General features: G+C 47.0%; 1 protein-coding gene across 3 annotated transcripts in view; it reads left to right on the top strand.

The window, feature by feature from the left end:
* Window positions 1-16,248, top strand: part of ABCC5 (ATP binding cassette subfamily C member 5) — an 85,034-nt gene that overhangs the window by 45,946 nt on the left and 22,840 nt on the right. For all 3 annotated transcript variants that reach the window (XM_080809977.1, XM_080809978.1, XM_080809979.1), the window contains 10 exons: window positions 1,096-1,220; window positions 1,343-1,415; window positions 3,303-3,506; window positions 4,396-4,539; window positions 7,727-7,829; window positions 10,601-10,785; window positions 11,174-11,320; window positions 11,619-11,748; window positions 13,139-13,292; window positions 13,378-13,506. In XM_080809977.1, the coding sequence (XP_080666103.1) occupies window positions 1,096-1,220; window positions 1,343-1,415; window positions 3,303-3,506; window positions 4,396-4,539; window positions 7,727-7,829; window positions 10,601-10,785; window positions 11,174-11,320; window positions 11,619-11,748; window positions 13,139-13,292; window positions 13,378-13,506 (1,394 nt within the window). The remainder of the gene's footprint in view (window positions 1-1,095; window positions 1,221-1,342; window positions 1,416-3,302; window positions 3,507-4,395; window positions 4,540-7,726; window positions 7,830-10,600; window positions 10,786-11,173; window positions 11,321-11,618; window positions 11,749-13,138; window positions 13,293-13,377; window positions 13,507-16,248) is intronic.

Here is a 16,248-nt window from a genome sequence, read left to right as displayed (position 1 = left end):
CTGATCATTTCTGGGTCAGATGTAAGGGTCCATGATGAGAGACACAGGGGAAATGAAGGGGGAGGTGGTACTGAGTGGGTGATGATTAGGGTGAAGACAGAGTGGGACTTTGCTTTGAGGCCACATCCTGACAGCGATCTCTCTGACAAGGAGGCTGGTAATGCTGGTGGGCCCGACTTCTTGGGAGTTTAACTCCTTGTTGGCTTTCTGCTGTGTGGCTGTTCATGCCGCAGCAGCTAGAAGAGTTGAAATTCCACAGGAGACCCTCCGTGGGTTTTTGAATGCTTTGGGTGCAGACAGGGGGCCAACCAGTTTGTGGGAAGTTGGTACCACTGTAGTGGTGGGTGCACCCATGTACATACACTGTGTGTTAACAGTGTTGGAGAAGACAAGCTTGGATGTGCAGGCTGGGTAACTAAACTTTGTTTCAAGCTAGAACATTCCTGGCCCAGGACCACCGTCTACTGTCAGTCCCAAAAGGAACCCTGAAAGAGGACAAAAAGCATAAATCATATCAGTCACTGTGGCTGAAAATACAGTTCGAAGCACGGGGCTCATCACGCAGTCTCTTCCTGTTGAACAAGAGGGTCCATTCTCATTAAGGATACTCTTTTATAGTAGTTGATGTCTAACGATTTTCTTCCGCTTTGGTCCTCGTTTTACAGAAGCAGCTGCTTTAGCCAACAGCCTGGATTAATTAATTCTATAGATGAACTGCGGCAGGAACTAGCTCTCTAAATCCTTGTAGCATCCTCCCCAAGGGACTTCTGAGAGAGCCTTCTGCTCCAGTCCTTCCCTTAGTTAAAAGAGTTTGCAGTTAGGAAGAAAGGTAGCTTATGGGTTGCTGAATGAAGTGTTTGTTCGCTCCAGTCATAGATTACCCGGGATTCCCATCACACATAAGCAAGGAGAACTTTTATTTTCTTTGCTGCTATAGCTCGCTGTGGAACACATGCGAGGTCAGGATTCAGGTCCAAAAAGCATCCAAGGAAATTCCCCAGTCTTTGAACTCCGTTGTGGAATTGTGGGGGGTTCTGTTGGCTTAGGGTGGTGGTTTTGCATCATGATGCCATTGGATGGTGTCTGTCTCCCTAGATGACACTTCTAGAGGGCAGCATTGCAGTCAGTGGAACCTTCGCTTATGTGGCCCAGCAGGCCTGGATCCTCAATGCCACTCTGAGAGACAACATCCTCTTTGGGAAGGAATTTGATGAAGAAAGGCAAGGAATGTTTGGTTTCTGTCATGCTTTCCATCTTGGCCATGTGAGACACAAGGCAGCCCACGTCAGCAGGCTCTACTTCCAACCAGGTCCCTGATGCCAAGTCTCTTTATGTCCCTCAGATACAACTCTGTGCTGAACAGCTGCTGCCTGAGGCCCGACCTGGCCATTCTTCCCAACAGTGACCTGACTGAGGTACTGACCTTCTGCCCCTGGTGGGGCAGTGTGTTGAGCAGAGAGGATTCTGGAAGATGGGTGGCAGGCCGGTGCCAGAGCCACCTCTTAGTAAAGTGTCTTAAATGTGGGAGTGGCTACACAGGGAGTTTAGCTTTCGTTGGGACTTTGCGTTCAGAAAGCTCTTGTTCCTTAAGGCAGGGTTATCAACACTACTTGTTTTAAGCATATAAATATTTCTCATGTCATGTGGATTTTTTTTTTTTTGGGAAGGGAGAGTGTATGTGAATGTGTGTGCACATGGTGGGGGTGGAGGGAGAGATGGAGGGAGAGGGGGAAAGAGAGAATCTTATGCAGGCTCCACGCTCAGTGCAGAGCCGGACACGGGGCTTGATCTCACGAACCTGAGATCATGCATGCCCTACGCCCAAATCAAGAGTGGGATGCTTAACCGACTGAGCCACCCAGGCACCCTCTATGTCATGTGGATTTTAAACAAAATCCCATTTTTGGTTCAGAGTCAATGTTCTCTACACTATTTTAAAAACCATAAGTCAAGTATGTGCTTGTTGAGGTTCTTCTCTGAACTTCATTCTGCCAGCCAACCTCCTTACTCATAACACAGTTTGTAAGGAGCCCTCTTCAATTAGAAAGAGAAAGGAGTTAGCACAAAACCTCTTTCTTTGGCTCTCTGCCCCAGAGCAGTTTGCAGAGGTGTGTCTTTGGCACTGGCTTGTGTTCTTTGGTGTGGACACTTGTTTCCCCTGACCTGCCCTGAAGGTCTCTGATGCTGGCATTTTATCCAGCTGACTTCAGTTAAATTCTTCAAACCAGATTTGGTACATGGTTTCATTAGTTCACTGGTTCTCAAATTTTAGTCCCTAGACCCATAGTGGATAAGCACCAACCATGTTATTGGGAGCTGGTTAGCAATGCAGATTTTTGGGCCTCACCCTACACCTCCTGAGTCAGAAACTCTAGGGGCAGGGCCGGACCATCTGTTTCAGCAAGCCTTGTGGGGAATCCTGATACATGCTCCAGTTTGAAAACTCTAAATTCAGTGAATTTTTTTTTTTAAGGACAAGTTCTTTTTTCTGTTTGTTTTTTAATTACACAGCCAGTTACCATTTGACAATTGATTTATTCATGTGTTCATTTAGTAACATTCACCAGAGGCTTGTCATGTGCCAGCTCCATGTGTAGAAGCTGCTGGGCACTGGGAGTATAAAGGAATCAGATAATGATCTGTGCCCTCAAAAAGCTTACAATTGACAAATAACTATCAAATAAGCTGATAAAAGCTTTCAAAACTTAAATTAAAAAAAAATTTAAAAGAGTCCCCTTTCTTTTGGGCAGTAGTAGAGATGGGGGTGGGGGAGGTCTCACAGAGGAGAGGGTGCTGGAGCTGAGCAGATACAATACAGAAAAGGCATGACAGTAGCATGAGGATTCATAATGGACACACGATTCAAAATGGCATAGATGCCAGCAAGCGGAAGAGAGGTTGTCTGGCAGTGGAGGCTGAGAGCTGCTGCAGAGCCAGGTGGCAAAGGGCCTGCTTTCTATGACATGTTGGCTTAGGTTTTATTTTGTAGGGCTCTTGAAAGAGAGTTTTAAGCGAGGGTGGGACATGGTCAGCTTCGTGCTTTGGAAAGATCTTTCTGCCCCCAGAGAATGGATTGTAGTGGTATGTCAAGGGGGAGTTCTGGAAGAGGCAGAGTTGTCTTCCTCTGGGTTGGCACAGTTCCAGCATGGGCCCTGGAGGATCAGAGTGGCACGTCTTCTAGCGGGGGAATTCAGTAGAAGGAACGGGTTTGAGTGGAGCCGAGGAGCAGTGACCGGAGGGATCGCTGAGCTTGGTGCTGGACTTGAGCTGGAGGCTTTCCTGTGCTTTCTGGACTCCTGTAGATTGGCGAGCGAGGAGCGAACCTGAGTGGTGGGCAGCGCCAAAGGATCAGCCTGGCCCGGGCCTTGTACAGTGACCGGGACATCTACATCCTGGATGACCCCCTCAGTGCCTTAGATGCCCACGTGGGCAACCACATCTTCAACAGTGCTATTCAGAAACACCTCAAGTCCAAGACGGTTCTGTTTGTCACCCACCAGTTACAGGTATGTGGCGTTCTTCCCCAGGCTGCCCACCTCGGCTTAGGAAATCAGAAACAGGGAAGTGGGCTTGGTTCAGGTCCCTCGGTGGAACTCCTTAGAGCTTCCTGGAATCATCAGTGTTTGTTTCCTCAGCAAATAGCCCCTGGCCCACTGTACCAATAAAGCTCCTCGTACCGATGTACCAGATGGCCATCTGAATTAGAGATCCTTGGAGCCCGTTAGCTTTTGCATATAAATCAGTAAGTAAAAGGGCTGAGAGGAGTAGGCTGCAACTGGAGTTTGGGCAGAGGGAGTTTGGAAAGCATCGTGTTAGTATCTATATGCAAGTGGGAACTGTTTAAGGAAAACAAGCTCTTTTCCCTCTGTCATGCCAAGACAAGCAGCCACTTGGGAGAGCAGCTCCAGGATGTTGCTGTCTGCTTTGCATATGTTGTCAGGTCTAGGGGGCTCATCCCCCATCCTGCCGCAGAAAATCTGTAACTGTGTGTTTCTGGGCACAGTGAAGTGGTGCGAAGTTTAGTGCAAGTCTCACGTGGCTCTGTCAACAGATCTGTGTCAAAAACCGGAGGTGATGCTCTTTGAACCGCATCACAAGGCGCAGTAAACTAAAGCAGGGCTTTCTCGCTCTTGGCACTATTGCCATTTGGGGCCAGATGGCTGTTTGTTGTGGGGAGTTGTCCTGTCCATTGCTGGCTTCTATCCACTAGATGACAGCAGCCCCCAGCCCCCATTGTAGCAACCGAAAAGGGCTCCAGAGTGTGCCAGATGTGCCCTGGGAGGCTCAGTTGACTCCAGATGAGAACCCCTGAAGCGGGGAGCGGCAAGGAGGAGGCTGTTGAATGTGTTTGCACCACTGTGTGCAACACCGCATCATCCCTGGCTTTGTCTCCAGTACCTGGCGGATTGCGATGAAGTGATCTTCATGAAGGAGGGCTGTATTACAGAGAGAGGCACCCACGAGGAACTGATGAACTTGAATGGTGATTATGCCACCATCTTTAACAACCTGTTGCTGGGAGAGACACCCCCAGTTGAGGTAAGATTTGCATGATGTTTGTGGGCATCTCCTCTTTTCTAGCAAGGAAGACGTGACCAGAGCCAGTGATGGAGAGATCTCAGCTGAACTCCATGTCCATGTCTCATTGGCAGGGACCCTATTTTCTGGTGACCAAACCCCCATGCTTTAGCTCACATGCTGGTGCTGCTGTATAAGAGCAGGATGATGGGGCTGGTGGGCCGGTGGTTTCTGCCACTAAGAACTTACTAGTGAAGCAATGACAGGGAGAAGGATTTGGGTTCAGTGTGTGCTGTTGTTCATTCGTAACTGTTGTCATTCCTGAATGAAAATTAGGAAGCTCCTTTTTAAATAAACAAGTGAATAAGGAGTGGTGGGGAGAGAAATATTGCGTACATTTGGAAATGATCCCTGATTCCTTGGCTGCCTACTTTGGCCCTCATTAGCTGACATCTACTGTGTCCCAGTTATTGGGTTGGACACATCATAGGTGTCATCCCGTGTAGCAAAGTAGGATTATCCCCCACTTTTATAGCTGAGGCAGTGGAAGATCAGAAACCTTAAGAGCTCACAGTCAAGGGCGGTTTGACGTCAGTCATCGTGCTCCTTCAACTTCACTATCCCGCCTCCTGTGGCAACACAGAAAGATGGCGACTTTCCATGGCTTTCCTCTGGGCTTCAGGTTAGGCCAAAACAGGGGCTGTTTAGACAGAGCTAGCCAAAGAGGTTGTTTTTCCTTCTTGGCACCCTGCTCTCATTTTGAGCTCCTTATTCTGTGGGATCGTAGGGGCACACTCATGCGCTCAGCCAGGCTAAAGGCTACTTCTTAGCTACCAGGTCATTTGATGTCTGCACAGGATCAAAGCAGAGTTACTGGGACCTTTTCTGGGAGCCCTGTTTTCAGCTTCGGGTATCATCCTGTTTGATTTCATGAATAGTATGACTCGTGACCAGTGTGTTTAGGCCTCTGGGAATAACGAGCATTCCAGAGGGTCACCAGCAATGTCCACAGAGATGCCCAAATCCACACATGGATTTCATGATCTCTCCCTCTGACTCTCAGGGTGCTTTGGACTCTTCAGAAGTTTTCCTCCTCACTGTAGATGTGGAGGGGGGAAATGAGAGGGAGAGAAGTTAAATTAGGAAATGTCCGAGGAGCAAAAGAATATTGAGAGTCGGTGGACTGCAGCAGAGAGAGCATACCTTAGGAACGTCACTTAACTTTCCCGAGCTTCGGTTTCCTCATCTTAAAAATGGGGGTGGCAGGGCGCCTGGGTGGCTCAGTAGGTTAAGCATCTGCCTTCAGCTCAGGTCATGGTCCTGGAGTGCGGGGATCAAGTCCCGCATTGGACTCCCTGCTTCGCGGGTGGTCTGCTTCTCCCTCTGAAAATCCCCCTCTCGTGCTCACTGGCTCTCATTCTTTCTCTCTCCGATAAATAAATAAAATCTTTTAAAAAAATGGGGATGACACCTGCTTTTTAGAGTTGTTGCATCAGGTAAATGAAATAATATGTAATCTTACCATAGTGGTCAGCAAATGATCATTTTCTCTTTAGTGCATTTATTCACACACAACAGTGAATATAAAATTTAGAGCCCCGTCTTGTGTTCTGTCATGACTTTAAATTTTACATTGTTTTCTGGTTTTTTTTTTCACTGTCAGTTTAAAAAGTCTAGTTGAAGAGCAAGCGGGGATCATGAGGCTGACAAGGACATAGAATTAAATGTAGTAAGGGGCGCCTTACTGCCTTAGTAGAGCACGGGACTGTTGATCTCAAGGTTGTAGGCTTGTTTTGTTTTTTAAAGATTTATTTATTTGAGAGCGAGACAGTGCAGAGGGAAAGGGAGAGAGAATCCCAAACAGAGTCCCCACTGAGCACAGAGCCCAACTCAGGGTTTGATCCCATGACCCTGAGATCATGACCTAAGTGGAAAGCAAGAGTCAGATGCTCAGTCGACTATGCTACCCAGGCACCTCAGGGTTATAGGTTTGAGCCCCACATTGGGTGTAGAGATTACTTAAAAGTAAAATCTTTTAAGAAATAAATGTGAACTGGGGCGCCTGGATGGCTCAGTGGGTTAAAGCCTCTGCCTTCGGTTCAGGTCATGATCCCAGGGTCCTGGGATCAAGCCCCACAGCTCTCTGCTCAGCAGGGAACCTGCTTCCTCCTCTCTCTCTATTCCTGCCTCTCTGCCTACTTGTGATCTCTGTCTGTCAAATAAATAAATAAAATCTTTAAGAAAAAAAAAAAAGAAAGAAATGTGAACTATATTAAGGGAATTTTCTATATAAAGATAATAAGAACTTTAGAAGGGGAGCATGTAGCCTCAATTATCTCAGGTTCAATCGGGTGAATGTTTATGAAGTCCCTTTATGCCCTGTTATGGGCAGTGCATGGTGCTAGACCTGGTATTGGTTACCACCGTGAGTCAGATGTCATCTCATCCTTGAGGGACTCGCGGTCTCCTAGGGAAGACTGATGCTCTTACACTCTTACAGGGAACCGTAACACCAGGTCACATTTGCAGCAACATGCTATCACAGAGTCCTAACCCAGTGCCTGGGAGAACAGGGGAAGCTGTGAATTCATCCTACAGGAGTCTAAATTGCCTCAGGAAGGATTTAAGATTTGACTCCCTCTGAATGGGGAACAACTGTAACTGAGTTAGGGTGAGGGGAGGGGCATTCCAAGTGAAGAACCAGGGTGGACAGAGGCCCAGAAGTGGGGAATGGCAGTGTGGTGTGAGGAATGGTGTGAAATCCAGTGTGGCTGGAGAGTAGAAGCCATGGGAATAGGAAAGGAACATGTGGAGGTAGGCTAGGGCCAGAATGTGGAGGTTTTGCAAAACCAGGCTGAATTTGAGTGTATCCTGTGGTAGCAGTGGGAAATGGTCAGATGTGTGATTGGATTTAGTGATGTGGAGATCAGATGAGAGGAAAGGAAATGACCCCAGCCCTAATACTTTGGGCAAGTTGGAGTGGAGGAGAGCATTGGGGAGAGCAATGTCAATGAAATAAAAGGATCGGAACCCAGCTCTCAAGGACCGGAGGACTTGAGGAAGCGCAAGAAAGTGGCCCTTTTAAGAGGTTGGGTGTATCTCTTCTCAAGAACAGCAGCAGCTTGAAGATGACTCTCCAGTATGTCCTGTGGACATTGGTCTGAATGGCCGTATTGTAACCCGTGACACTTTTTTTTAAAAATATTAGATTAATTCGAAAAAAGAAACCAGCGGTTCACAGAAGAAATCACAAGACAAAGGTCCTAAAACAGGATCAGTAAAGAAGGAGAAAGCAGTGAAGCCAGAGGAAGGTAATGACCTTTTATGAGATTTTAGATTTGTCATTAAAGTTTATTGGAAAGTATGCCAAGTGGTAATTCATAATGTTTGACAGCATTGTGTGTTGTGGAGTCTTTGGCCTTGTGTTTCTGGAATAACAAATTCTTATATAATATTGGGAGATCATGAGGCCCCTTCTGTTTGCTTAAACAGACCAAAGCAGTTAAGAATGACCTTTATTTAATATTTTGCCTTCTCTATGCACTGTGGGTCATGTCTGTGATCATAGCTGAATCATCTTGAGTAAGGAGAAATGGAATCATGGGTAGAGGTACACCCATCCTCCTGTGATTCATCTCTGCTCTTTATTTATTTACTTTTTTAAAGATTTTATTTCAGAGAGAGAGAGAGAGAGAGAGAGAGCAAACATGGGCGGGGGAGGGAAGTGCCCCTCACCTCTGCTGTTTAAACATCAGTGTCTGCCTTTGACTTAGGTCATGATCCCAGAGTCCTGGGATCAAGCCCCTCATCAGGCTTCCTGCTCAGCGGGGAGTCTGCTGCTGCCACTCCCTCTGCCCTCCACCCACCTCTCACCCCCCCCTTGCTCTCTCTCTCAAATAAATAAATAAAATCTTAAAAAACAAACAAAAGTCAGTGCCAGTCTATGGCTGGTTTAGTCAATAGAGCATGCGACTCTTGATCTTAAGGTTATGAGTTCAAGCCCCACGTCGGGTGTAGAGATCACTTAAAAATAAAAAATCTTGGAGTGCCTGGGTGGCTCAGTGGGTTAAGCCTCTGCCTTTGTCTCGGGTCATGGTCTCAGGGACCTGGGATGGAGCCCTGCATTGGGCTCTCTGCTCAGCGGGGAGCCTGCTTCCCCCTCTCTCTCTGCCTGCCTCTCTGCCTACTTGTGATCTCTCCTGTCAAATAAATAAATAAAATCTTTAAAAAAACGAAAGTAAATTAAAAAAATAAAAATCTTAAAAATAAAATAAAAGTCAGTGCCAGTCCAGGCGGAGATGTTCTGGCACCAGCAGTGCCTCCATCTTCAGTGGCTCCCTTGTTAGAATGATACCCTCCTGGCTTTTTCTGGTGAGGCTCTAGCTGGGCCTGGCTGAAGAAATACAGCACAGGTTTTTCCTGCCTGGCTTTCACCGGCCAGAGGTCTGGCTCCAGGTTTCTTAAATCCTTTATCTTATCAACTAAAGCAAATATTGAGACTTAGGAAGACTATTTATAATGCCTCAGGCATTTTCACCTTTGTGAGTTTTTGGCTGTGCGTATCAATTTCCTGGAGGGAAAGAACAAAGAGCACAGCCCTGTGGTGAAACTCTCTTTTGTGAGGTCACCTCAAGTTAGGACTTTGGCCCGGGGCCTGTCTTCACTTCCTTGTTCTTGAAACCGCACAGATGTTTGGTGGGAGCAGTTGACCCTCCTGATTTAGCGCACACCGCCGCTCTCCTTCCTTTCCGTAAACTGGGCAGGAGACTGAACTGGGTGTGATTTGAGATACCTGTACACGGGCAAAACAGCCCAGAAGGCTGAGTCATCTGAGTCCCTGGCACCGGCAGTAGAACCCTGAGGGAACGTTTGTTCTCATCCACAGAGCCCCTGACCTGGATACTCACAAGTCTTCAAGTCCTCCAGGCACGTGAGGCTTGTTCCAAGATAATTGGACGTTGCCCGAGATACAGAGACTCTGGCATTTTGGAGGAGTGTTTCTCTGTATTAGTCCGTCAGCCTCAGTCACCTGACCACCCCCGCCCCAACCCAGGGAGCTCTCAGGAGGTACCCTTGAGCCTCTCTCTCCTCCTCAGCCAGTCACCATGGCCTACTGAATTTACCTCCGAACCTCCAACCCTAGGGCCACGACCCTGGTTCTAGCCCCACCATCGTGCAGCTAGAGTGTTAGAGATGCATCTTTTTAAATCTGTCCCCCAGGCAGACAGCTGAGAGGTCTAGTTAAAAACGGGAGACCCACCAACTCGCTTTCCCACAGGAAGTCTTTGAGGGCCTCCCATTTCACAGCAGCGTTTCCTCATCTTGGTCCTGATAGTGCACACGTAGAAAATGCCGTTAGTGTGCGGGGCACTGGGACGCGTGGACGAGACTTCTCTGACCATCCAGAGATCTGTAGTCTGGGATTCAAACCTCCGCACACACGTAGCCCATTCTCCTAAGAAGTTCTTGTCTGAAGGATGAAGTTTAGATGCCTTTGTCCTCTGACCACGGCCTCTGTAGTCAACCATGTCTCCTGCTGCTTGTTAGGTGTACTTACTACTGGTCCGGCCTTGCTGAATTGGCTGGCTGTTTTCCCACTTCTGGGCCGGTGCCCACCTTTTCCCCACTGGGTCAGAGCTGGCGTACCTTTTGAGACCATACAGAGAGCAGAAAGTCTTCTCTGAAACTGCTCCCCCAAGAGGTTAGGTACTATTGGGTGTTCCCATGCTGCCTTGCCTTACATCTCCAGCATTGCATTTTAGCATATTTTATTGCCATTACGTGTTTATTTTATCTGTGTGTCCTGCCAGGCTACAGAAGGACCCTCCACCAGACCTTAAGGGCAGGGACATGGTCTTAATGGTCTTTGCTGCTCCAGGGCCCCATCCTGGGCCCAGGGCATAGTGGTGCTTAGTAAATGTTCAGTGGAAGAATATTCTAGTAAGGATGAAAGAATTCTAATGTAGACCCATGCGAAACTATAGGTTTTCTTTGATTTTGCGCTTCTGTAGGTGACTTAGTTTTGGAAAAGTAGCTCTTTCCTGCTGAGTTCATGTTTCTGTTTTGTTTTTTCCTTACCTAGGGCAGCTGGTGCAACTGGAAGAGAAGGGGCAGGGTTCAGTGCCCTGGTCAGTGTATGGTGTCTACATCCAGGCCGCGGGGGGCCCCTTGGCTTTCCTGGTCATCATATCCCTTTTCATGCTGAATGTGGGCAGCACCGCCTTCAGCAATTGGTGGTTGAGTTACTGGATCAAGCAAGGAAGTGGGGTAAGGTTCCTTGTTAATAGGAAAATTATACGTCTCAGGATGTGGCTGTTTCTTTGTATTCTCTGCCTCTTCCTGGGGAGACTGCTCTAATTTTGGCTGGAAAGAACTCATGAGCGGGGATCACCCAGGATGAAAAAATGAGCCCCTCATGTGGGCCTCACAGGATAGTTAATCCCTGACTGACTCATGTTAGCAGCAGGACACCTGCAGGCCGTCTGCCCTCCTCCACTAGAAAAGAGAGAAGTGGGGGGCAAAGCCTGCCTTGCGTTCACCACAGCCAGGCCCCACGGCCATTATCCTGCCCCTCCTTGGAGCTGAGAATGACCCCGAGAAGGAGTTCTTGGCTGTCCTTAGGAGTCCTGCCTCACAGAGCCTTGCCTCCAAACAGAACGCCACAGTGACACATGGGAACAAGACGTCTGTAAGTGGCAGCATGAAGGACAACCCTCTCATGCAGTACTATGCCAGCATCTACGCCCTCTCCATGGCAGTCATGCTGATCCTGAAAGCCATTCGAGGAGTTGTCTTCGTCAAGGTACGCAGTGGTGGCTTCTGCTTCTGTGTCTACTCTCCCTAGTGACTGTGGTCAGCCTCTCTCGGATTAATTCGGAGCAGGGGAGCCCCTCTGAAGCAGGACAGCCCTAGCTGAAATGACCTGTATCCCCTTAGCCTCAGCCTCTTCTGAGTCCCCACCTCTTGCTTATGCAACCGTTTGCCCTTCTCCAGCTTTGCGAGGGCATGTCTCCTGGAGCTGTGACCTGGATAGACAGGAGCTGAGTCTGCGGGAGTCCCTGGGTCTCTGGGCCCTGATCACTTTGTCCTTTACTCCTCAGGGCACACTGCGAGCCTCCTCCCGGCTCCATGACGAACTTTTCCGAAGGATCCTTCGAAGCCCTATGAAGTTTTTTGACACCACCCCCACGGGGAGGATTCTCAACAGGTTTTCCAAAGACATGGATGAAGGTATTTCTCACGGCTTCATTTGTGCGCTGGGCCACAAGCTGCAGCTCCTTGTGCTCCGTAGCCTTCTAGATGACTCTCCAGGCGTGCCCATCTGTCCATCCTTACGTTCTGCTGGGGGCCACACCAGGACCAGTTTAGTTTTAGACTTTTCTTCAGGTTGCAGCTTGTACTTGGGCTAAGGACCCACCTGATTTTTTTCACCTGTCATCTAAGTTCTCATCTGACCTCACTTAAGCTGAAAACAAGTCCAGAGGCTCGAGTTGGCATAAATACTTTGGAAGGGAGGATCTGAGATTCCAAAACATGTTTACTTTGTGGGTAGCACGTTGGTTCCTGGACACTTACAACCTCTGGCAGGTTTTCTGGGTGCCGCATGGGCTGTGCCAGCACCAGAACTCAGCTCCTACTTATAGCCCAGAATAATAGTGATGGCCCCTGGCATTTACCGTGGGCTTCCTGTGTAACCAGCCGTGTGCCAAAGGTTCTAGATACATTATCCTCATCCTCACCAGAGCCCTGTGGGATGGGTATTGATTGACCCACTAAATACAGGGGAAAGCTGATGTCCAGAAAGATTAAATAACCTGCCCAAGAGTACACAGCTATTAGATAACAAAACTGGGAACTGAGCCCAGATCTTTTCAGCCTCAAGCTAATGCTTTTAACTATCACCGTGGGCCGCCTCCAGGGGCATTTGTTTAGATGCTGATAAAGCCAATGTAAAGATGTGACTGGAGGTAACAAGGGATCAGAACCATCACTGATACACAGAACTAATGTGTACACACACACACACACACACACACAGCACGCAAATAAATGGAGAAAAGGTGGAAAGAAAAAAATCGGTGCTATCAACATGTCTGGGATTTTCGTGAAAATACTTCAGCCAAAAAAAAAGCAGGGGCGGGGGGAGGTGGGGAGTGAGGAGATAGTCCAGAGGAAATGAAGAAAATGTTCGTAACTTCTGAAGGCTCTACGCTCTTCTTTTGATTTTTGTGTATGTTTAAATTTTTCCATAGTAAAAACTTTCTCAAATGTTAGCAGCAGTTTATTGGTATTGGTAAGACATGTTTCCTTCTTGCATATTTATTTTCCAAATATTTTACAACAAACATATATTACTTTTAAAGAGAAAATTGTTTAAAGGGGTTGGGTTGCCTCCTAAACCCAGGAGAGGGCCTGGGGGAGAAAGATCATTTAGATTTCCTTGGGACAAGAACAATTAGATCAACCAGGTTTCTAGATTTTTCTTTGCTTTGAAAGACAACACACACAGTTCAGATAGAGAGTTTGTGGAACCTTTTTGTGTTTTTTAAAAACTGCGGTCTCATTTTTCCTGTGTGTAGATCCCAGCTGTCTGACATTTGTTCCCTTGTGGTTTCCCCAGTCGATGTACGCCTGCCGTTCCAGGCCGAGATGTTCATCCAGAATGTCATCCTTGTGTTCTTCTGTGTTGGAATGATTGCTGGAGTTTTCCCGTGGTTCCTGGTGGCGGTGGGGCCCCTCTTCATCCTCTTTTCAGTTCTGCACATTGTCTCCAGGTAAACAAGAGATGTTCATGTCTTCCAGGGATGAAGCCAGGGTTGTCTGTCTACCGCTGTGACTCAGAGCTCATTCTCTCTCTAGGGTCCTGATTCGAGAGCTGAAACGTCTGGACAATATCACACAGTCCCCTTTCCTCTCCCACATCACATCCAGCATACAGGGCCTTGCCACCATCCATGCCTACAACAAAGGGCAGGAATTTCTGCACAGGTCAGTGCTGATGGCGGCTGGAGGGTGCAAAGGGGAGTCAGCATCCCAGCATTGAATAAGTCTAAGAGGCCCTTTAAGGCCAGAGTTGGAGATTGTAAAGCTCATTACCGAGAGTATTACTGGTATAATGGTCTCTGACTAAAATTCACTCACTTGCTAGAACTTTCTAAGCAAATGAGAAGACAGAAACATAGGTTTGGAGTCTATTGGCTTTGGGCTCCAAATGGCATGTTTGAAGGAGGTTTTCTTTTCTTTTCTTTCTTTTTTTTTTGGAACAATGATGGTCATTGACATTAGACTGATATTTTAGCTGCTGAATATTATTTAGTTGAGAAATTTATGTACCTAGTCATTGTGGAGATTTGTATTCACAAGATTGGAACTAACTTAAATGTCCTTCCAGAGAGAGCTGGGTATATAAGCTCTGGTCCACCCATATAGAATATTACGTGGACCTTAAAAAGAATGAGATGGGCCGCCTGGGTGGCTCAGTGGGTTAAGCATCTGACTCTTGATTTCGGCTCAGGTCAAAATCTCAGGGTTGTGAGATCGAGCCCTGCACTGATTGGGCTCTGTGCTCAATGGGGAATCTGCTGGAGATTCTCTCCCTCTCCCACTGCCCCGACCCACCACTTGTGCGCACGCTTTCTCTCTCAAATAGGTAGTTCTTAAAAAAGAATGGGACAGTTCTATAGGTACTGATATGGAATGATCTCTAAAATACATTTGTGAAAGAGCAAGGTACAAGGTGTGTGTATGGTATGTTCCCTTTTACGTATGTGTTTGTACCTATAACATTTAGAACACATCTGAAAGGATATGCAGGAAGTACTAGTTGCCACTGGAGAGGGGAACTGAATAGCTGCCTGGGCAGGAGGGAACTAACTTCTGCTGGTAAAACTTTTTATGCCATCTAGATATTCTATCCTATGTATATATTGTCTATTCCAAAAGCTAATTAATGTCTGTTCCAAAAATTAAGTAATTAATTTTTTTAAAATATAGAATAGAAAGTTTAGTTTAGGGGTGCCTGGGTAGCTTAGTCGGTTGAGTGTCTGACTCTTGATTTTGGCTGAGGTCATAATCTTGAGACCAAGCCCCACGTCTGGCTCTGTGCTGGGCCTGGAGCCTAGTTGGGATTCTCTCTCCCTCTCCCTCTGTCCCTCCTCCCCCACCCCGACTTGCTCTCTCAATCTCCCCCTCCCCCCCAAAAAAGGGCCCCAAAAGTTGAAAATAGAGTTACCCTATGACTCAGCAATTTCTTTACTGGGTATTTACCCCAGAGATACAAATGCAGTATTCTGAAGGGGCACCTGCACCCCAATGTTTATAGCAGCACTGTCCACAATAGCCAAAGTATGGAAAGAGCCCAGATGTCTATCGAGAGATGAATGGATCAAGAAGATGTGGTATATACATACAATGGAATATTACTCAGCCATCAAAAAAAAGAAATCTTGCCATTTGCAATGACATGAATGGAACTAGAGGGTATTATGCTAAATGAAATAAGTCAGAGAAAGACAATTATATGATTCACTCATGTGGAATTCAAGAAATAAAACAGATGCATGTAGGGGAAGAGAGGAAAAAATAAGGTAAAATCAGAGAGGGAGACAAACCATGAGAGACTTTTTTTTTTTAAGATTTTTATTTATTTAACACAGAGAGATCATAAGTAGGCAGAAAGGCAGGCGGGGGGCAGGGGGAAGCAGGCTCCCCGCTGAGCAGAGAGCCTGATGCGGGGCTCCATCCCAGGACCCTGAGACCATGACCTGAGCTGAAGGCAGAGGCATAATCCTCTGAGCCACCCAGGCCCCCCACCATGAGAGACTCTTAACCATAGGAGACAAACTGAGGGTTGCTGGAGGGGAGGTGGGTGGGATAACAGGGTGATGGGCGTTAAGGAAGACACATGATGTAATGAGCACTGGATGTTATATGTAAGTGATGAAGCACTGAACTCTGCCTCTGAAACTAATGCATTTATATTAATAATTGAATTTAAATAAAAAAGAAAGTTTAGGTTAAACGACTCAGAAAAATAATCCTCGCTTTAAGAGAACAGTAAAATACACTCCATGCATGTGTATGTACATACACACATACATTTAAGTGTATTGGAAAAAATGCTGGGAGAAGATATGGCAGACTGTTTACGCTGAGTGGTGAGAATACTGCATTTCCTAAATTTTCTCCAAATATCTTATATAAAGAGGAAGAGTGATTTTTTTTTTTTTTTTAAACAAAACACATTTGCCTGGCAGGACTTCCTGCTCTGGGGTTCTAACTATATGTGTATGTGACACCCGGGCCTTTGGATGGGGTCTGATCCACTCTCTAGGACCCCTGGTAACAGTCTTGTCTCCCTCCTTTAGTGGCAGAGGTTATCCAGGTCTCTTTTGCTGTGGTTTTTGCTGTGGTTCTGTGCTCCACAGCCTTGGAAACAAGTACCATTTTGCCCAACAGCAGTGTGTCAGCAGACGTTTTCCACTTCGCCATTTTCAGTCTTCGAGTTTATCTTCTTCCAGGCCTGAGGGCATTTCTGCAGTTTGCCTGTGTGGCCTGTCTCCAGGCTACAGGAGTTCCAGGAAGGAACTCCTGACCTAAGACATTTTTCTAAAGCTTAGCCAGCCTCTTATTTGGTCTCCTTTCCCTGTGCATTCATTCTGTCATTAACATGTTTTTCCCTAACATCTTGGAACATGTTTCTTTGAAGGGGTAAAACTGGAAAACCCCAAG

Source organism: Martes martes (genome assembly GCF_963455335.1).
Source record: "Martes martes genome assembly, chromosome: 1".
NCBI lineage: Eukaryota > Metazoa > Chordata > Mammalia > Carnivora > Mustelidae > Martes > Martes martes.
The sequence above is the reverse complement of the archived record's forward strand: the minus strand, read 5'-3'. Positions and strand labels throughout refer to the sequence as shown.